The sequence below is a fragment of the Salvelinus namaycush genome, chromosome 35, assembly GCF_016432855.1.
Source record: "Salvelinus namaycush isolate Seneca chromosome 35, SaNama_1.0, whole genome shotgun sequence".
NCBI classification, from domain to species: Eukaryota; Metazoa; Chordata; class Actinopteri; order Salmoniformes; family Salmonidae; genus Salvelinus; species Salvelinus namaycush.
This window is the reverse complement of record NC_052341.1, coordinates 27,864,456-27,887,413: the sequence shown is the minus strand read 5'-3', so window position 1 is coordinate 27,887,413 and position 22,958 is coordinate 27,864,456. Positions and strand designations below refer to the sequence as shown.

General features: G+C 41.9%; 2 protein-coding genes across 5 annotated transcripts; one reads left to right on the top strand and one right to left on the bottom strand.

Moving 5' to 3' along the window:
• Positions 1-212: 212 nt before the first annotated feature.
• On the bottom strand, positions 213-14,549 carry LOC120029470. Of its 4 annotated transcripts, XM_038974700.1 has the most exons (4): positions 14,455-14,530; positions 12,361-12,452; positions 5,098-7,606; positions 213-877 (listed from the first exon to the last, which is right to left on the bottom strand). In XM_038974700.1, exons 3-4 carry the CDS (start codon positions 7,585-7,587, stop codon positions 515-517), a joined length of 2,853 nt encoding a protein of 950 aa, XP_038830628.1. In that variant the 5' UTR covers positions 7,588-7,606; positions 12,361-12,452; positions 14,455-14,530; the 3' UTR covers positions 213-514. The 4 variants fall into 4 exon arrangements, with proteins under 4 accessions (XP_038830628.1, XP_038830627.1, XP_038830630.1 ...); XM_038974699.1 differs by lacking the exon at positions 12,361-12,452 and having other exon boundaries at positions 14,455-14,549; XM_038974702.1 differs by lacking the exons at positions 12,361-12,452; positions 14,455-14,530 and adding an exon at positions 13,342-13,687.
• A 3,654-nt stretch (positions 14,550-18,203) lies between these two features.
• Positions 18,204-19,458, top strand: LOC120029768 (cholesterol 25-hydroxylase-like protein). The gene has a single exon (XM_038975040.1). The coding sequence runs from the start codon at positions 18,227-18,229 to the stop codon at positions 18,983-18,985; it is 759 nt and encodes a 252-aa protein (XP_038830968.1). The 5' UTR covers positions 18,204-18,226; the 3' UTR covers positions 18,986-19,458.
• The last annotated feature ends 3,500 nt before the right edge of the window (positions 19,459-22,958 follow it).

The following is a 22,958-nucleotide window of genomic DNA, read 5'->3' as shown; positions in this document are numbered from 1 at the left end:
TGTTCCCTGTTATGTAAGTGGTAGGTAGACTCACTGTCTGTCAAACTTCGAGTGAGTCCCTCCAAACTTCAATCAAAGTGCAAGCATGGAGATTCTTAGAGGGAACAACAGGAAACGTATATATCTGACGTGGTTCCCCTTTATTACGCAATGTTGGCTTTAGGAACTAAGTAGAAAAAAACATTGCAATTTAACAAGAACAAAAGATAATCAAGACTTTGGTACTGTGTTTTATTACCTCTTCAGAATGTTAATGTCAGGTCAAGCAACAGTTTAACAGTCAATGAAGATATCTAATCATCTACGCTATAGGGGACACATCCAAAGACATTAAAAAAAAATCTCACAAAAGTAATAGAATCTTACTCAAATTTTCTTTGCAATTTCTTACACTAAATCAAACTTAAGAAGCATACATGCAACTTGAAGTAAATGTTACTCCACGATTAAAACCATTAAAATGCTTGTAGCAGTATTCTTATGTAAGCCATGCGTTGTGTTACAATAAAATATATCATTTGAGTTTCATTCCTTTGCCTAGGGCATCTGTAAGGTCATCTGTGTCTGGAGAGTGCACATTGACTCTCCTTGGCTCCTCTTTGTCTTCAGTGGCGAGGAACGCCAAAATCTCAGAGGCCTCGCCAACTCTCCTCTTGTTAGTCTGGCACCTCTCTGCTATCTGCTTAAGCTTCTTCCCAGCCTCCTTCCTGTCCCAACTCTCATTCTGTATCTGGTAGGCCTTTTTGAATTGTGTCACAGCCCTGCCCTCATCTTTCTTCTTGTGGAACAGAAACAGGCCGAAGCTGGTGTAGCAGTGCTGCTTGTCAGAGTCATTGAGGGATTCATCTTTCACTAGGTTGATGAAGATCTTCATCGCCTCTTCCAGCTGGTAGTTGTTCCCGTAGGCCTCAGCCAGGTTCACCCTGGCGTGAATGTTGGAGGGCTTCAGCTCCACGGCTCTGGAGAAGTGACGAATGCAGACCTCCACCTTTGCTTTTATCTGGCCCCCATTGACTCGTCCCCCTTTCCTCTTCTGCTCGAACATCTGGCTGAGCTGCTGTTTGTGACACAGGCCAATTTGGTGATGGAGGAAGTGGGAGTTTGGAGACAGCTCCAGAGCTTTCCCCAAAATGTGTAGGGACTCATTGACGGAGCCCTCGTATCTGAAAAACTTTGCCACGTAACGCATGACGTGAGGCACATCAGGAGACAGTCTGAGGGCTTCTGTGATGAGTTTCATGGACTCTTGTTTATTTTTGTTCTGAAGCTTCAGGGCTAGGAGGACCATAACCTCAGAGTTATCAGGCTCCAATGATAAGGCTTTCCTTAGCTGAGTGGTAGCTTCACTTTCCTCAGACCTCACTTTGTTATCCCTAACCATGCCCTCCAACCTGTACAGGACCATGGCATAGCCCACATTGAAAGAAGCATTGTTTGGCTCCCCCTCTAGAGCTTTCTGGAAGCTTTCTTTTACCCTTTTATAGAAGAATGCCCCTAGCCTGATAAGGCTCCAACCTTTCTCACCATGTATTGAAGGTAAGCTGCCGTGAATCTTTGAGGCCATTGGAATACCCTTATTGATGATTTCCAGCTTCCCAAGGTAGGCATCCACCTCATCCATGTTCCCTAAGTGATAGTGAACCCATGCATAGTTAGCATAGGTCACCAGTAACCCTGTCTCATACTGCCTGTCCTTCAATGCACTCTCAGCCTTGTGGAGATACTCAAGAGCACTAACATTATTTTCCTCCAGGTGGCTCAGGAACGCTAGTAAGTTGAAATACGTGACATGGTATTTTGAAGGGCAGAACTTCATGATTCGATCCAGGAGTTTTTCAGGGATGCTGTCCAGGTCCTTAATGTGAGCCTTCTTTATGCCCCATGTGAAGTGACAGTCAAGTGCTTTCAGCTTGACTTCCATATCTGCTTTGACCGAGGCGCTGTGAGAAAAAGACAAAAATACCATTATTAACACCCAGCATTTTAACTGTTGTTGTCACTTCTGCCTCCCAAGGTGTCGGACCTTATAGCTGAGGGTCACATAATCACAATTGTACCCAAGGTCGTCAGGTTGATCAACACCCTCTCCCCTGAGACCTGACCTACACTATCTGCCTATTCTTTCCTTTCACACACTTACACGAATGCCTAGCTCCCTTTACTGCCCAAACATTAATATTGCACTATCGAAGTTGCTTTGTGTGAGTATACAGTATGACCTATTTTCTTCTTAATGTTTTTTTTCTGTATGTTGTGGTAATTATATTAATCCTTTTTCATGTGTAGTCCACCTGTCAACTGTCACCTTTAATTTCCAGAAATAATTGTCCCTCTGGATAAATAAAATGTAAATTGAATTAAACTGAAGCAGCACACCACACGGATTATTACTGTGTTATGTCAAGTTGATTATACAAATTCTAGTTATTAACAATACGAAATTACACAAATGGTAGTATACGCTAAATAAATCATGATTTCAAAGACAAATATCACAGGTGATGCCAAAGTGTGCCTTCAATTCATTGATGAAATACAATAAAAATGTTACATATTGTAACGTTGGAGAGCGTTGGACTAGTAATCGAAAGGTTGCAAGTTCGAATCCCCGAGCTGACAAGGTACAAATCTGTCGTTCTGCCCCTGAACAAGGCAGTTAACCCACTGTTCCTAGGCCGTCATTGAAAATAAGAATTTGTTCTTAACTGACCTGCCTAGTTAAATAAAGGTAAAATAAATAAATAAAAGACCTGCTCCCTGCTGTTTCATTACAATATATTTATATCGCAACAAAAGATCCTGTCTAATTTTCGGAGTAAAATTCTTACCTCATCTTGTTGAATGCAGCGAGTTGTTTTTTGCACAAGTACGCGGACGTAGCCTACGTAGCCTACATAGCCGAACGTACTCACTCCCTGGCAATACATTCTGCAACTTGCAAAAGACAGGAAAGCGAAACTGATGCGTAGCTGTATTGCCAAAGTCTCCATTCCGGCAATACGCCATTTATGAACCTTTTGCACTGTAGCATACAAAATATTGTGGTATATAGCCTACTGACCTGCGATCATCATGTTACAAACGTTTCTAAACCGTGAATAGAAAAGCAGTGCTATCAACACCTTATTCAGTAAGAATGCCTCCATGAAGAGAATTCCTGTGCTGCAATGATTGACCACGTACTGGCGCTGTGCACTATATAAAGGAGGAAAGGAGAAGGTCATATAATGGGTAGAGGAGATGCTTGTAGAAATATAATTTTCCAGCGAGTAAATATTCAAATCGTTTTTTCAACACTAATGACTCTACAATCACTCGTTGTGTTTGAACAATGCTTATTTTCACGATGAATAACCAACTTCAGAAATTAGGGTAACACTATCTGCCTCCTCTCTATCCTTTCACACCACTTACACGAATGCTTTACACGAATGTCCTATTTTCGTGATGTGTTTTTTCTTCATATATGTTGTGGTAATTATATTAATAATTTTTCGTGTGGAGTCCACCTGTCAACTGTCACCTTTAATTTCCAGCAATAATTGTCACTCTGGATAAATAAAATGTAAATTAAATTGAAGCAGCACACCACACGGATTATTACTGTGTCATGTCAAATCGATTATACAAATTCTAGTTATTAACAATACGAAATTACACAAATGGTAGTATACGCTAAATAAATCATGATTTCAAAGACAGAAATATCACAGGTGATGCCAAAGTGTGCCTTCAATTCATTGATGAAATACAATAAAAATGTAATATATATTTATTTCGCACCAAGAGATCCTGTCTAATTTTCGGAGGTAAAATTCTTACCTCATCTTGTTGAATACAGCGAGTTGTTTTTTGTATTGCACCAGTACGCGGACGTAGCTTACACAGCCTCAACAACTCACTCCCTGGCAATATATAGGCCTTCTGCAATTCGCAAAAGACAGGAAACCGAAACTGATGCGTAGCTGTATTGCCAAAGTTTCCATTCTGACAAGTGACAACAGGTAATTTATTAACATTTGGCACTGTAGCCTAACAAAGATGGTGGTATATAGTCTACTGACCTGCGATCATAACGTGACAAAAGTTTTCAAACCGTGAATAGAAAAGCAGTGCTATCAACAATTTACTCAAACCTGCATGAAGATAATTCCTGTGATGCAATGATTGACCATGTACTGGCGCTGTGTACTATATAAAGGGGAAAGGAGAAGGTCATAAAAGGGGTAGAGAGGAGATGATTGTAGAAATATTATTTTCCAGCGAGTATATATTCAAATTGTTTTTTCAACACTAGCGACTCTACAATCACTCGTTGTTTTTGAACAATGCTTATTTACATGATGAATAACCAAATTTGGAAATTAGAATAACACTTACAAGTCTTTTTTTTATTGCAAGATTTATCATGAAGCCATACGGTACAATTGTGACACTACATGGCTTTGTGACACTACATGACACATCTTAAGACATAGAAACATATGTTTTCCAAAAGTAATACATTTGAACTGAAATTTTCTTTGCAACTTTTAAATAAAATAAAAAGAAGTGTACAGCCAGAGATGCGTACTCCCAACTTGAACTTCACCATTAAAAACATGAAAATGCATCCAGCATTTAACTGCACTGTTGGTTAAGGGCTTGTAAGTAAGCATTTCACGGTAAAGTCTATACTTGTTGTATTCGGCACGTGACAAATAAAGTTTGATTTGAGCAGTGTTTCAATGTAAGCCATGCATTGTGTTATAGCTACGTATATAATTTGAATTTCATTCCTTTGCCGAAAGAATCTGTCAGGATGTCTGTGTCCTCAGACTACCTCTCCTGTTTGAGGAAAAACAAAATCTCAGAGGCCTCGCCAACCCTCTTCTTGTTAGCCTGCCACCTCTCTGCGATCTGATTCAGCCTCTTCCCAGCCTGCTTCCTCTCCCAACTCTCAATCGGAATCTGGTAGGCCTTTTTGAACTGTGTCACAGCGCCATCCTCGTCTCTCTTCTTGTAGTAAAGAAACGTGCCGAAGCCGGTGTAGAAGAGCTGCCTGTCTGAGTCACTGAGGGACTTGTCCTCTAAAAGGACAGTGAATATCTTCATCGCCTCTTCCAGCTGGTAGTTGTTCCCGTAGGCCTCAGCCAGGTTCACCCTGGCATGGATGTTGGAGGGCTTCAGCTCCACGGCTCTGGAGAAGTGACAGATGCAGACCTCCACCTTCGCTTTTATCTGTCCCCCTTTCCTCTTCTGCTCGAACATCTGGATGAGCTGCTGTTTGTGACACAGGCCGATTTGGTGATGGAGGAAGTGGGAGTTTGGAGACAGTTCCAGAGCTTTCCCCAAAACCTGTAGGCACTCATTGATGGAGCCCTCATTTTTGAAATATTTGGCCACATAACGCAGTACATGAGGCACGTCAGGTGACAGCCTGAGGGCCTCTTTGGTGAGTTTCAAGGACTCAATTTTGTTTTCTTGATTTTTTTGAAGTTTCAGAGCTAGGAGGACCATAAGTTCAGAGTTGTCAGGCTCCAAGGATAAGGCCTTCCTTAGCTGGTTGGCATCTGCAGTCATCAAAATCTCAGAGGACACACCCACTCGCTTCTTGTTATCCTGCCACCTCTCTGCTATCTGCTTCAGCCTCTTCCCAGCCTCCTTCCTCTCCCAACTCTCAATCGGAATCTGGTAGGCCTTTTTGAACTGTGTCACAGCGCCATCCTCATCTCTCTTCTTGTAGAAAAGAAACAGGCCGAAGGTGGTGTAGCAGTGCTGCTTGTCTGAGTCACTGAGGGACTTGTCCTCTAAAAGGACAGTGAATATCTTCATCGCCTCTTCCAGCTGGTAGTTGTTCCCATAGGCCTCTGCCAGGTTCACCCTGGCGTGGATGTTGGAGGGCTTCAGATCCACGGCTCTGGAGAAGTGACGGATACAGACCAACACTTTTGCTTTTATCTGGCCCACTTTCACCTCTCCCCCTTTCCTCTTCTGCTCGAACATCTGGATGAGCTGCTGTTTGTGACACAGGCCGATTTGGTGATGGAGGAAGTGGGAGTTTGGAGACAGTTCCAGAGCTTTCCCCAAAACCTGTAGGCACTCATTGATGGAGCCCTCATTTTTGAAATATTTGGCCACATAACGCAGTACATGAGGCACGTCAGGTGACAGCCTGAGGGCCTCTTTGGTGAGTTTCAAGGACTCAATTTTGTTTTCTTGATTTTTTTGAAGTTTCAGAGCTAGGAGGACCATAAGTTCAGAGTTGTCAGGCTCCAAGGATAAGGCCTTCCTTAGCTGCTTGGCACCTGCAGTCATCAAAATCTCAGGGGACACACCCACTCGCTTCTTGTTATCCTGCCACCTCTCTGCTATCTGCTTCAGCCTCTTCCCAGCCTCCTTCCTCTCCCAACTCTCAATCGGAATCTGGTAGGCCTTTTTGAACTGTGTCACAGCGCCATCCTCGTCTCTCTTCTTGTAGAAAAGAAACAGGCCGAAGGCGGTGTAGCAGTGCTGCTTGTCTGAGTCACTGAGGGACATGTCCTCTAAAAGGACAGTGAAGATCTTCATCGCCTCTTCCAGCTGGTAGTTGTTCCCGTAGGCCTCAGCCAGGTTCACCCTGGCATGGATGTTGGAGGGCTTCAGCTCCACGGCTCTGGAGAAGTGACAGATGCAGACCTCCACCTTCGCTTTCACCTCTCCCCCTTTCCTCTTCTGCTCGAACATCTGGATGAGCTGCTGTTTGTGACACAGGCCGATTTGGTGATGGAGGAAGTGGGAGTTTGGAGACAGTTCCAGAGCTTTCCCCAAAACCTGTAGGGACTCATTGATGGAGCCCTCATTTTTGAAATATTTGGCCACATAACGCAGGACATGAGGCACGTCAGGAGAGAGCCTGAGAGCCTCTTTGATGAGTTTCATGGATTCAAGTTTGTTTTCTTGATTTTTTTGAAGCTTCAGAGCTAGGAGGACCATAAGTTCAGAGTTATCAGGCTCCAAGGATAAGGCCTTCCTTAGCTGGTTGGCAGCTGCAGTCATCAATGAACTCACTATCTTATTCTTGACCATGCCCTCCAACCTGTACAGGACCAGGGCATAGCCCATATTGAAAGAAGCATTGTCTGGTTCCCCCTCAAGAGCTTTCTGGAAGCTCTCTTTTACCCTCTTATAAAATAATCCCCCAAACCTGAGAAGACTCCAACCTTTCTCACCATGTACGGAAGGTAAGCTGCCTTGAATATTTAAGGCACTTGGAATTCCCTTATAGATGATTTCCAGCTTTCCAATGTAGGCATCCACATCATCAAGGTTTCCTGAGTGATAGTGAACCCATGCAAAGTTAGCATAGGTCACCAGTAACTCTGTATCATCCTGTCTGTCCTTCAATGCACTCTCAGCCTTGTGGAGATACTCAAGAGCACTAACATTATTTTCCTCCAGGTGGCTCAGGAACGCTAGTAAGTTGAAATATGTGGCATGGTATTTCGGCGTGGTAAACCTCATGATTCGATCCAGGAGTTTTTCAGGGATGCTGTCCAGTTCCTTAATGTCAGCCTTCTTTATGCCCCATGTGAAGTGACACTCAAGTGCTTTCAGCTTGACTTCCATATCTGCTTTGACCGAGGCGCTGTGAGAAAAAGACAAAAATACCATAATTAACACCCAGCATTTTAACTACCGTTGTCACTTCTGCCTCCCAAGGTGTCGGACCATAAAGCTAGGGGTCACATAATCACAATTGCGCCCAAGGTCGTCAGGTTGATAAACACTCCTGACCGGTACTTTCTGCCTCCTCTTTATCCTTTCACACACTTACACTAATGCCTAGCTCCCTTTACTGCCTGGGCATTAATATTGCACTAGCACTATCAAAGTGTGTGAGTATAAAGTATGTCCTATTTTCTTCTTGATATTTTTTTAATATTAATAATTTTTCACGTGTAGCCCGCCTGTCAATGGTCATATTTAAAACCTTTTCGCAGGTGAATTCCAAATATCTCTAACAGTCGCCCCAGCGTGAGTTGTTTTCTGCACGTTATGTTAGAATGCACTCACTTTTCCAAAATGTGATTGTTACGCAACAGGACAGTTAACACGCACTGCCTGCTAATTATCTATAGGCTTGTCAATTTCAAATTATTTTCTAACAAGTTTTATTTTCTAAATGTTTGAATTGAGGTGTGTTCCGCCTCCTCATTAATTCACATAGAAGTAGCCCATTTCAGCGTTTCGGACAATTCATGTTTGAGGCCCACAGTGGAGATGAGGAAAACTAAGAGTGAACCATAACATGCGCTACTGTTCAAAAGTTTGGGGTCACTTAGAAATGTCCTTGTTTTTGAAAGAGAAGAACATTTTTTTATTCCATTAAAATAACAGTGTAGAGATTGTTACAGGCTCAAATTGGACAGAAATAAAACTTTCTGAACATCATCAGTCTATTCTTGTTCTGAGAAAAGAAGGCTATTGTCACGGTTTTCTTCCTGGGATGAAGGAGAGGACCAGAATGCAGCGCGGCTAGTGTTCAACATGTTTAATTAGACGAATAAACGGTAACACTAATACAAATAACAAAATAACAAATGTGAAAACCGAGACAGCCCTATCTGGTGCAGACAAAACACAGAGACAGGAAACAATCACCCACAAAATCCCAACACAAAACAAGCCTCCTATATATGATTCTCAATCAGGGACAACGATTGACAGCTGCCTCTGATTGAGAACCATATTCGGCTGGACACAGAAACAGACAAACTAGACACACAACATAGAATTCCCACCCAGCTCACGTCCTGACCAACACTAAACAAGCAAAACACATAAGAACTCTGGTCAGGACGTTACAGTACCCCCCTCCTGAGGTGCGGACTCCGAACGCACCCCTAAAACTCAAGAGGAGGGTCTGGGTGGGCATCTGTCCGCGGTGGCGGCTCCGGCGCAGGACGAGGACACCACTCCACCATTGTCTTTGTCCCCCTCCTTAGCGTCCTTTGAGTGGCGACCCTCGCCCCCGACCCTGGTCTAGGAACCTTCACAAAGGTCCCCCCCTAGATAGAGGAGACAGCTCAGGACAGAGAGGTAGCTCAGGACAGAGAGGTAGCTCAGGACAGAGTGGCAGCTCATGACTGAAGGGCAGCTCCTGACTGGCTGGCGGTTCTGGCAGCTCCTGACTGGCTGGCGGCTCTGGCAGCTCCTGACTGGCTGGCGGCTCTGGCAGCTCCTGACTGGCTGGCGGCTCTGGCAGCTCCTGACTGGCTGGCGGCTCTGGCAGCTCCTGACTGACGGACGGCTCTAGCGGCTCCTGACTGACGGACGGCTCTAACGGCTCGGGTCAGACGGGCGGCTCTAATGGCTCGGGACAGACGGATGGCTCAGACGGCACTGGGCAGACGGATGGCTCAGACGGCACTGGGCAGACGGATGGCTCAGACGGCACTGGGCAGACGGATGGCTCAGACGGCACTGGGCAGACGGATGGCTCAGACGGCACTGGGCAGGCAGGCAGCTCAGACGGCACTGGGCAGGCAGGCAGCTCAGACGGCGCTGGGCAGACGAGCAGTGCAGGCGGCGTTGAGCAGACGAGCAGTGCAGGCGGCGTTGGGCAGACGGCCAATTCTGACCTGCTGAGGCGCACAGTAGGCCTGGTGCGTGGTACCGGAACTGGAGGTACTGGGTTGGAGACACGCACCATAGGGAGAGTGCGTGGAGGAGGAACAGAGTTCTGGAGACGCACAGGAAGCCTGGTGCGTGGTGTAGGCACTGGTGGTACTGGGCTGGGGCGGGAAGGTGGCGCCGGATATACCGGACCGTGAAGGAGTACACGAGCTCGTGAGCACCGAGCCTGCCCAACCTTACCTGGTTGAATGGTCCCCGTAGCCCTGCCAGTGCGGCGAGGTGGAATAGCCCGCACTGGGCTATGCTGGCGAACCGGGGACACCATTTGTAAGGCTGGTGCCATGTACACCGGCCCGAGGAGACGTACTGGAGGCCAGATATGTTGAGCCGGCTTCATGGCACTTGGCTCAATGCTCACTCTAGCCCGGCTAGTGCGGGGAGGTGGAATAACCCGCACCGGGCTAAGCACACGCACAGGAGACTCCGTGCGCTCTTCCGCACAACACGGTGTCTGCCCGTACTCTCGCTCTCCACGGTAAGCCCGGGAAGTTGGCGCAGGTCTCCTACCTGACTTCGCCACACTCCCCTTTAGCCCCCCCCCAAGAAATTTTTGGGTGAGCCTCTCGGGCTTCCAGCCGCTCTGCCTTGCTAGCGCCTCATAATGCCACCTCTCCGCTTTTGCTGCCTCCAGCTCCGCTTTGGGGCGGCGACACTCCTCTGGCTCTGCCCAGGGTCCTTTACCGTCCAGAATTTCCTCCCATGTCCATTCCTCCTGGTACCGCTGCTGCTGTCGCTGCTGCCTGTTTCCACGCTGCTTGGTCCGAGTTTGGTGGGTGATTCTGGCACGGTTTTCTTCCTGGGATGAAGGAGAGGACCAAAATGCAGCGCGGCTAGTGTTCAACATGTTTAATTAGACGAATAAACGGTAACACTAATACAAATAACAAAATAACAAATGTGAAAACCAAGACAGCCCTATCTGGTGCAGACAAAACACAGAGACAGGAAACAATCACCCACAAAATCCCAACACAAAACAAGCCTCCTATATATGATTCTCAATCAGGGACAATGATTGACAGCTGCCTCTGATTGAGAACCATATTAGGCTGGACACAGAAACAGACAAACTAGACACACAACATAGAATTCCCACCCAGCTCACGTCCTGACCAACACTAAACAAGCAAAACACATAAGAACTCTGGTCAGGACGTTACAGCTATTCTATGTGAGCTTGTAATTGAACCCACAAATGCTGATGCTTCAGATACTCAACTAGTCTAAAGAAGGATAGTTTTATTGCTCCTTTAATCAGCACAACAGTTTTCAGCTGTGCTAACATAATTGCAAAAGGGTTTTCTAATGATCAATTAGCCTTTTAAAATTATAAACTTGGATTAGCTAACACAACGTGCCATTGGAACACAGGAGTGATGGTTGCTGATAATCCTCTGTATGCCTATGTAGATATTCCATTACAAATCAGCCGTTTCGAGCTGCAATAGGCATTTACAACATTAACAATGTCTACACTGTATTTCTGATCAATTTGATGTTATTTCAATGGACAAAAAATGTTGCTTAAATTTCAAAAACAAGGACATTTCTAAGTGACCCCAAACTTTTGAACGGTAGTGTACATATATACTAGCATGGGTATTGAAAGATACCAGATGGTAGATAACAAAAAAAAGCACTAATATAAGAAGTGGACGGCACATGTTTTGTTTTTGGGCTAAATGTATACATTGTGATTTGCCTCTGAACTGTATGTGAACCCCTCTGCAATCTACTGGCACTAACCATTAAAAACTAGGACTTCAACCAGGCATGCTATGCTATTTGCTCTCTTTCTCTCTTAAACTGCTAGCACAAAGCCTACGTGAAAATTTGTTTTTTCACAAAAGATCATGGAAAAAAATATCAACTGGCCCAAATCAGCTCTACATAATTCAGCAGGGAGGTGTGCAACTACCACACATTATACCCATTATACCAGTGGAGAAATTACATCACCTACATAGGTATTGCCATATCCCTTTCAATTCACATTCCTTGCAGAAAGAACTATTTGCAAACCTTTTAAAACATCCAGAAAGACTTAGAAGGGTATTTATACTTTAAAATACATATTTTATGTGAATTATGTGGATGAAATAATTCTGCCAGTGTTTTAAAGTCCTAGTTTCATATTTTTTTCTTTACCTCCAACTCTATATATCCAAGTGAGCCTATGAGGACCTTGGGGATCAGATTTACCATTATACCCATTGATCAAACGTATAACAGACAGACACTGCTCAAAAATGAGTTATTTGTGATATCTACACTCAGTGTCCACTTTATTAGGTTCACCATCCTATTCATGAAAATAAATTACTCCTACAGTACATACACCAAGTCCCATGGTCATGGCTTGCTAGACACTAAAGCATGTAGAGAAGTATCCAGGTATTCTGTTACTGTTTGTTAGAACTTTAGAATGTGCAAAATGACAGCACAGTCTGTGATGGTCTTCTGTAACAGAAAAGTTCCAAAACTTGTACTGACTGTAATAAACTCCAACTGGACTTAAAAACTTGAACAGTCTATCTCCTTTTCCAGTTTCATCAACAGTTTTGAATTCACGCTGTTCCAGATGCAAAGGGGGTTGTACCTAATAAAGTGACCACTGTATCTATAGACTTTCCAGAATGTGTTCTGGGAATACCCGGGGTATTAAACATTTGGCTGTAAGTGTTGAACAGTTGAATCTATTACCTCAGGAGATGGTACCATTCAGCTTGTCTGGGGATGACAAAGAAGGACTTCAACAAAGCCAAAATAGAAAATGATTGGAAGGGGCCTCTTTGCTGTTAAATTAGAGACGTATAAATAAATGACTGTTGTGCCTTGTAACTACTTTAAAATGTGGAACTGTTGCACTAAAAATGCAAACATTGATTTGACATACAATTTAAGATTGTAAACATTGTACAACTTTATGTAAACATTCTCTAACTTCATATAGAACACATTTCACTTGAAATTAACATTTATTTAAAGTTGCAAATAAATTAATATTTTAACTTTTTTCTGTGACAATCACTGAATTAGTTATTTCTTTCTTCATCTTTAAATGCAATATTTGAGATTTTATGTATTCCTATCAAATCAAAACTGGAATTTCTACTCAAAGCAAAGGTTGTAAAGGTATACTAGACATTTATAGAATAAATCATACCTAGTTTGATGATTGTCATAATCAGTGAAACGTTATTGATTTATATAGGTTTAAATGGCATTTTAAATATGTTATGTATTTCTATCAAGTCAACTGGAATTTTTATTCAAAACAAAGGTTGTAAAAGTATGCTAGACCTTTATAGAATAAATCATACCTAGTTTGATGCTTCTGTGACAAACGCTGAATTAGTTATTGATTTATACCGCCTTAAATGGCATTATATAGATTTGATCTATTTATATCAAATCAAAACAGGAATATAAAACCAACTTTACCTAGGTGGATAACCTCTTTCTAATTACATAAGGTTGGGCAGCGTACTCTGCTGCCATGATCGCTAGACCAGAAATAGTAAAAAGTTGTCATTTTCCCCCTACTTCCTCGTTATGCAGACATAAGCACACTTGGCACTATCGAGGTGCGGATGTTTACTTTCTACACGAGTTGTTATTTTTCAGTTTTGTTCTAAGAACAGGTTGTAGGGGTAAAATAAAAAGGGATACATTTTTTGGTACCATTTAGGCGAAATTGAATTCTAAGCGTCACTCCAGTCCGAAGAGGTTCGGCGAACGTTCGATTCCAGTCATTTGCTCTGGGCTCGAGCTAGTGTTCCAGCTCACCCAAAGTTATTTTGCAATTTTTCAGCCTATCTGTATATCGTGTTGTCGTTTCTACTGTAGCATGAAGTATGTATGTATGAAGCATAATGTATTTACAGTCTTATTCACGTTTTCAAGTACTAGTAACAAATAATGCATTCCGATTATTGCATATATTGTAATGGACACCTATGATGTGTGTAAAATACTTTTTTGAAGGTTGTACTGATTATAATGAGCTAATGCTAAGCTATTTGCTAGCTATGTGTGGCGCCATGTTCGTTGTCATTAGACAATGCATTCTGGATGTCACGTGAACGTCTGTCAGACGAAATATGTTATAATGAGGCGAAGGAATGGTTTACTCGTCATTCGGGTAAACTTCCGTAAGTGAATGAAGGGAAGTAAATTATGGTAAACGACACACCCCCTTCAACATGCGTATTGCAAACAGACCAAACTCATCTTGTCTCCTCTTATTATCTTTGGTTGACGCGAAAAACAAACAAGGCGGCGCGCACGAACCACCCATCATCGGATTATTTTTTATTTCTAGAAAGTGTTTTACTCAATTATTTCAATTTTGAGCTCACCCGTGATATGATTAACTATAAATAGTAATTGCTATTAGCTAATTCACATGGTGTTTTTTGTCAGCCGAGAGTTATCTAAATATTAGCTATTGTGTTTGTCAACTAACTATATTAGCTATTGTGTTTGTCAACTAACTAATTGTGTTTGTAAACTAGCTAATGTAAACGACATTTTCCGGTTTGGATGACTGTATTATGCGGTCATTACTTCTGTGAATGTCTGAATATTGCATCCAAAAATAAACTTGTCACATTCCGGACAGGTATTATTAGCAATACGAAATTACACAAATTGTAGTATACGCTAAATGAATCATGATTTCAACGAGAAATATCACAGGTGATGCCAAATTGTGCCTTCAATTAATTGATTAAATACAATAACAATGTAACATATATTTATATCCCACATAGAGATCCTGTCTAATATTCTCACCTCATCTTGTTGAATACAGCGAGTTGTTTTTTGTAACGCCCAAGTACGTGGAATAGGCTACACAGCCAACACGTACTCAACCAACACGTACTCACTCGCTGGCTATATATAGACCTGCAGTTTACAACTAAATGAAAGGAAAACGAAACTGATGCGTAGCTGTATTGCCAAGGTTGAGATCGCGCTGTGTACTATATAAAGGGGGAAAGGAGATGCTTGTAGAAATATTATTTTCCATCGAGTATATATTCAAATAGTTTTTTCAACACTCGTGACTCTAAATAGTTTTTTCAACACTCGTGACTCTATACTCACTCATTGTTTCTGAACAATGCTTATTTACATGATGAATAATCAACTTTAGAAATTAGAATAACACTTACAAGTTTTTTTTTATAGGCCTAGTTGTTTTTTTGCAAGATGTATCATGCAGCCACATGGTGCAATTTTACTCAGACAACTGAACTTTGTGACACTACCTGACACCTTAAGACATATAAACATATATCTTTTCCAAAAGTAATACATTTGAACTCAAATTTTCTTTGCAACTTTTACACAAAATAAAAAGAAGAGTGCAGCCAGAGATGCGTACTCCCAACTTAAACTTTAGTTTTCACTTCACCATTAAAAACATTCAAATGCATGCAGCAATGTAAGCCATGCATTGTGTTATAGTTAGGCATATCATTTGAGTTTCAATCCTTTGCCGAAAGAATCTGTCAGGTCGTCTGTGTCCTCAGACTACCTTTCCTGTTTGTGGAACGACAAAATCTGAGGCCTCGCCAACTCTCTTGTTATCCTGCCACCTCTGTGATCCGCTGAGAGGTGCCTCTTCCCAGCCAGTCTCTTCCTGTCCCAACTCTCAATCCGAATCTGGTAGGCGTTTTTGACCTATGTCACAGCGCCATCCCCGTCTCTCTTCTTGCTATACCAAAGCCGGTATAGCAGAGCTGCTTGTCTGAGTCACTGCTCTTCCAGCTGGTAGTTGTTCCCGTAGGCCTCAGCCAGGTTCACCCTGGCGTGGATGTTGGAGGCCTTCAGATCCACGGCTCTGGAGAAGGGACGGATGCAGACCTCCACCTTCGCTTTTATCCTTAATGTCAGCCTTTTTTATTCCCCGTGTAAAGTGACGTTCAAGTGCTTTCAGCTTGACTTCCATATCTGCTTTGACCTCTGTGAGGAAAAAGAAAAAATACAAATTATTATAAGTTATTATATTATTACTAGCCCAACGTTGTTATCATTGTTAACAGTCATAATAATCCTCATCTTCAACACAACAGCATTGTTTGTTATTGTGATATCAAGTAGTTCAGAGAGATAGATTATGTGCATGTAATTCAATTATTTTACAATTGGTGTCAAATTCTTACCTCGTTTTATTTTCGATGGCAGATAAGATATATGACCACAGTATTGAGGTAATAAAAATCTGAGACTAGTGCAAACCAATAATGTATATAAACCCTGGATTGTGATTTTTCTATGTATTGACCATTGAGAGGCTTTGAAGCCACCGGTTGGCAGTATTGGCACTCCCCAGTAGGAGCAGTCCTCCATAGGAATTAATGGAATTTTACAGTATTTCAATTCAATGTTTCAAGGACAAAATTACATGTATTTAAGTATTTTTGTTTTTGTAATGGTAACAGTACATTAGTTATCTCAAAAAATTTACTTTAAGGAAAATGTTTATATATATTTATCTGTGTTTTTTTAATGTTAGCTCACATAATATAATTTCAAAGTATGCATTAAAGTGTCTGTAATATAATACATTTATGGCAAAAATGAATGTAGACAATAAATGCATTTCTATAGCTTCCTAAATATTTTTTACATCGGTGGAGTGCCAAGATGGAGGCTTCAAAACAGCGCCCCCTGGAAGTTATGTAGTGTATATAGAAATAATTGGCACAGACACTTGAACTAGCCACTCCCTGGCATATTATTTATATTTTGCAGAGACGAAAACGAAACTGATACGTGATTGCCATGAGTTTCTATTCTGCCAAATAGCTATTTATCATGTAACAAAGTATTTTTTATGTGAATAAAAAACAGCCAACTATCAACAACTGAATCGAAATTTAGATAACGTGTATGCACCATCCTATTAATAGTATCTCAAGCATACCATACACACATATGTACACACATATGGAACCACAAGGTGCCCTGGCTGTACAGGACAGATTTACAGAGTTCATGTAACACCTGAATCAACACTAGAAATGTTACACTGAAAAATCAACACTAGTTAACACTGGCCAATTTGCTGTGTATAGATCAACATCTGTGTAACATGATACATGTAAAGTGGTTCACTAAGGCAGATTGTGTGACGGAGGGGGGAGCCAAAGTAAACCCATAGATCCAGTCGGCACTGCCACAGATATGATCAGAATTGAGGTTTCGGAATGTAACCATTGTGCGTGGGATAAGCTTGGAAAGTACACACTGGATTTTCCCGGGAATGGGAGGGTCTCAGTTGACACCAAAGAACCAGTCAAGACAAGTGGAACTGAACTCACCTTACCTCATGTAACAGTATAACTTTAGACCGTCCCCTCGCCCCGACACGGGCGCGAACCAGGGACCTTCTGCACACATCAACAACAGTCACCCACGAAGCGTCGTTACCCATCGCTCCACAAAAGGCGTGGCCCTTGCAGAGCAAGGGGCAACACTACTTCTAGGTTTCAGAGCAAGTGACGTAACTGATTGAAACGCTATTAGCGCGTACCCGCTAACTAGCTAGCCATTTCACATCCGTTACACTCAGAAAGGGAGAGTCACCACATGACTCACTCCAACTCTCTCCTTGTGATTCATAGGATAGGTGGATAGAATTTTAAGTGGAGATGAGGATGAACTTTAATCCCAACTAACCCCTAGTTAGTTGCCACATCCAGTTTACAGAAAGTGCTATTGACATCCTCATAATGCATACAAAATGTTGTAATTACTGTGGTTTTGTGAACAGATGTTTATCAAGAGCAGGGCTTGATAGATCATAAATGACTAATGGTCTATTATCCAGCTATTCACTCTAAATACCAAGGCAGTCGACCATTCAACATCCGGAATGAGAGGTTTCATTTTCTGTTTGACCTCTGGCACTGACATAATACTGTTCAGGAACACATCCCTAGTACTGACGAATGGAAAGTTCCTTTCATCACACATTGGAATGTGAATAGAAGGCAAATGAGTGGAATGGAAACAGAAAGCAATCAACAGCACCACCTACTGTTTGCATAGTCACTATGCCTAGTTCTCAGCTCTCACAGGAATTCTGCTACACAGGTTAAGTCATCAGAGGGTCACGGCTCTGTTGTAACAGTGGTAAAGTCTCTCTGACTGTCAGTGGGTCAGACCTCCATCAGCTCTCACCACGTCGTTTGCTCCTGGCAAAATAAAAATGTTCAACCCACCTCATTTGATGTACCTTAGCTTGATATACCTTAGCTTAGAATAACACTCATTTCTGGTTATAAATGTATTTTTTTAATGATTGTATTGAGATTTTCATTGCAGGCACACAGAACAATCATACTCCGAATCAGATAACTGAGCTAAGTGTGGAATAAGTCAAGGGGTATGAATACTTTCTGAAGACACTGTAAGAAGTTAACAGGAAGTTTAGTAAGGCTATATAAGGACATCCGTGGGCGGATACTTTTCACAGAGAACTCATAAAAAGGGAGATCTTTTGCAGGAGGTTGTTTAAACACGCACGTCAAGCTCACACACAAGACTGAACACAATGCTTCTACAGAGCCTATGGGACTTCATACTGGGATATAATGCGTGGCTCAGATCACCTTTCTTCCCTGTGCTTTTCTCCCTCAGTGTCTACCTCACATTCTGCCTGCCCTTCGTGGTGCTGGACCTCCTCTCCCCCAGGCTGGCCTGGATCAGGACCTTTAAGATCCAGCAGAATAGCCATGTCTCCTGGACCATGATGTGGAGCTGCCTGGCTCACTCCCTCTACAACCATGTAGTGTTCCTCTTCCCTCTCACTGTGCTGCACTGGTTCTGGAGACCAGCCAGCTTCATGCCCGAGGCCCCTGGAACGCTGCGTCTCATCTGGGACGTGGTCGCCTGCCTCCTGCTGTTCGACTTTCAATATTTAATCTGGCATCTGCTGCACCATAAGGTGCCCTGGCTGTACCGGACATTCCACAAGGTGCATCACAAGCACACATCCACCTTCGCCCTGACCACTGAGTACTCTGGGGCCTGGGAAACCCTGTCACTGGGATTCTTTGCTGGGGTCAACCCTCTGCTGCTGGGCTGCCACCCTCTGACAGAGATGCTCTTCTATGTTCTGAATATCTGGCTTTCTGTGGAGGACCACTCTGGCTATGACCTGCCCTGGTCCACGCATAGACTGGTGCCCTTTGGGCTCTACGGTGGAGCTCCACACCACGACCTGCACCATCTGAAGTTCAAGTCCAACTATGCTCCGTACTTCACACACTGGGACAGGGTTTTGGGGACATTGCACAAGCATTCAGACTGAATTTGTGCACAGAAGAAAGTGCAATTGGACATCTTGAATATCTTTTATGTTAAAAGGATGGGATGCAGAGAGCATCACTTTGTGATATATTGTATTATATGCTGATGTTATTTAGCATAGTAAAGATAAAGCTGTATTTAAGTTATTTATTTAATTAAACGTGTTATTTATTATGGCATAGCCTGACAGCAGATTTTCTATGACTGTTGTACATGAAAGTTCTCTCTAAAGATTCATGCAATGGACTCAAATAAAAAAAAAACAGTTACATTAACCAGTTTAGAGCTGTGATGCTAGTTAATTTGACTGGGATTGAATGACTGAAAACTATTGTGAATGTTTGTGTTGACTTCTCAGTGCTACTGGGTGAGCATCACAGAACAAAATGTTCAGCTGTTTCAAGCTGTATGCAGTATTAACAAGAGATAACCCCCAACATTTTAGTTACAAAACAAGATGTAATAAAACTTATGACCTAAATATGTGTGTGGCTCGCTTTCATTAATCTACAGTCTTCTGTACGTAAGCCTATTTGTTTATACGATGTTGTTGATTTATAGAGATGGCTGTTTTCAGATACAGCAATGCTGCATGCAGAACAACCATGATGGTTTCATATGATGCATATATACATAAGTATAATTTGCGCACAATAATTTGAAACCAATGAGTGTACCACCGTGCACCAAAGAGATTTATATTGATGCATGTTTCTAGTAGTGTTCCATTAGGGCTCGAGACACTTTAAAGAGGCAGATTACTCATAAATCATGTGGTCTATATTACTGGAATCAGGTGAAAGTTGTGCCAAAATCCACTGGTGACAGGATGCAGACATTTCCTGACCTCCCCGCGAGGGGAAATACAGAATGAAGTCCACTATTTATACAAGTGCAGTAATCAACCTTGCCCCCATCCACACTTCCAAACCAAATATGAATTCGCCAAAGCCTCATCTAAAAAGGGAAAAGGACATCTTCCTGAGATTGACAATTGAGAATTCCCGAACAGGAGAAGGAACAATATAATTCTGCAGACAAAACAGAGCCATCAGACACTCATTTCCTGGCCTATGACATTTTCTGATGATATCTTTGTGAACATGTAGGATTCTTTGTGAATGTTATGATAGCGTTTAGAGCAGTGTTTTCAAGATAGTGGTTTGCAGCCCACTGGGGGTCGCCACTGGCCCATGGGTTGTGGTCAAGCCTGTTTTAAGGTTAGAAGAGGCACTGGCTTTGTTTTATCACTGAGTCACAGGGGAACACAAAGTGGTGAACCACTGTTTGAAGCAATATCACTCACACAGATTGAGAATATTATATTATTTCATGTCTGCTATTCATGGTTCACTTTTAAAGACAACTAGAAGTACGATGTATGTATCCTAAGATCCTCTGTCTCTTTCTAAAACAAATCTGAACAACATTGCTAATGGGTAATACCTGAGAATGATGGTGTTTATGTTTTGCTATGATGGTGAGTACTCAGGCTGAGATGAGTCTTGCAGACATAGGATCTTATTTTGATCACTCTTTTGCTGACAATTATTTTCCTGTACTGCAGGAAATACAAAAGTGTAGTGTATTCAAGGATTAAAAAGGCTTCTGAAGTTGTACATTTCTAATTGCCCTAACGTAAAATGTATCTTCCCCTACAAAGATTGACCATTAATTATAATCCACATAATAATTCACATTTTCTGTTGCTGTAGGATTATTGTCCTGATGTAGCAAACTAGCTCAAATTAAGATCCTACATCTGTATTAGTGGACTAGGAGAGCAAAAATATAACCACTGTTCGAAATATTCTGAATGCCCGATCGCATTAGTATTGACCACAGATCCAAACATGTCTGAGGTTGACTGCTTTCCAGTTTTCAATTCTCTTACTCAGTCTCTCCCCATACACAAGTGGCCTGTGGCCAATCCCACAAACACTTATCCACCACAAGACAGCAAACATGACTTTCTACGTCAACACACATGTTTGAACAAGGAAAAAGAGATTCTCTATTTTCCCCAACATTTTCCCACCACCCCAAACAAATCTGTATACAAATAATGTGAATTTTATCTCTTGCGATAATATCTTCAGACAAACACTAAAATGGAACACAGATGTCCAAAAACAAAGATGTTACAATCAACCTCTTTATTTTCCCTGAAGCCTTTCAAAAGGATAATACTGATCATCTTGCCCAAACCAATCTCCCTGACGCCACCCCTGTGCAGAAAGGAAATTCTGCATGACGACCTTGCCATTGCGCAATAACACTTATCTTTATCGTTGACATAAAAATGATTACATATTCTAATGGCAGGCTTCATGGACACAAAACACAAAGAATATATGCTGAGTAGAGGAAGAACACAGTATTATATATGCATGCAATTAAACAATGTGTCTACTGTAAGTCATTACTGTATGTGTTTTACATACAGATCCAAACAGCTTTTAGTGAATGTGAATAATGTGTTGGGTACTGCGTCAAAACCTTTGAAATAGAAAAGGTTTGAAAAGGTTTGGGTCATTGAGGTTTTTGAGCTTCTCAGCATTACAACAACAGCATTACATAAAAATGCATTACAACACAATATTTGTTTTAAAGTAATAGGCATTGCAACAGCAGGGTATTGTTGTGAAAGTACTAGGCAGATGATATGAATGATAGAGAATGGTGCGAATAACGATTGACTACTGCTCTGATTTATCATAGTTTGTGTGGGTTGGTGTGAGTCATACTTCAATGAAAAGACATCTTTGTATTCACATTTCACACAGTTTAAGGAATTGGTTTAGATTTGAATTTGCCTGGTCTTGACGTACTCCAAGACTGTAACATTATCTGTCAGCAGTTTATACTGTATACTGTCAAATATGTCCTGTACATTTTAGTGTATATATAGAGTAAATCTGCCTGTGTGCGATTTATCCTTTCTGAGGTCACCAGAGACCAATAAGTGCTCCTCAGGGAACCTTTAATAATCTTTTTTATTTGAATTTAAATGTAACCTTTATTTAATTAGGCAAGTCAGTTAAGAACAAATTCTTATTTACAATGATGGCCTACACCAGTCAAACCCGGACGACGCTGGGCCAATTGTGCACTGCCCTATGGAACTCCCAATCACGGACGGTTGTGATACAGCCTGGATTCGAACCAGGGTATCTGTAGTGACGCCTCTAGCACTGAGATGCAGTGCTTTAGACTGCTGCACCACTCGTGACCTATTTCTCTCATTTTAAACACATTCCTAGAAAATATTGTTTTACATGCAAACAAAGGTCAATTGACTCCCGAAACATTGATGCTTCTTGAGCCAATGAACCTCATGTATTCATGTATCTTGCAGGAATTTCTCAAGACCATGAAGTGTAAGGATGTTCATTTATAGTTATTGCTGATTGGTTAAAACCTAATTCTAGCCGTTGTCTATTCCACAAGTTTCCACCGGCTAAATCTACAACGTTACAATGTCTATTTACTCTGTTCCATCTGACTTCACAATACACTGTCAAATCAGCCCAGCCAGGTCATTTACAGTTGAAGTCGGAAGTATACATACACCTTAGCCAAACACATTTAAACTCAGTTTTTCACAATTCCTGGCATTTCATCAGAGTAAAAAATTCCCTGTTTTAGGTCAGTTAGGATCACCACTTTATTTTAAGAATGTGAAATGTCAGAATAATAGTAGAGAGAATGATTTATTTCAGCATTTATTTATTTCATTACATTCCCAGTGGGTCAGAAGTTAACATACACTCAATTAGTATCTGGTAGCATTGCCTTTCAATTGTTTAACTTTGTTCAAACGTTTCGGGGAGCCTTCCACAAGCTTCCCACAATAAGTTGGGTGAATTTGGGCCCATTCCTCCTGACAGAGCTGGTTTAACTGACTCAGGTTTGTAGGCCTCCTTGCTCGCACAAGATTTTTCAGTTCTGCCCACACATTTTCTATGGGATTG

Excerpts from the sequence above, each read along its gene's own strand:
- LOC120029470 (XM_038974699.1), bottom strand. Across the intron at positions 878-5,097 it reads ACAACTACCAGCTGGAAGAG|GCGATGAAGATCTTCATCAA; the intron begins GCGATGAAGATA and ends CAGCTGGAAGAG.
- LOC120029768 (XM_038975040.1), top strand. The coding sequence starts at position 18,227 with ATGCTTCTACAGAGCCTATGGGACTTCATACTGGGATATAATGCGTGG.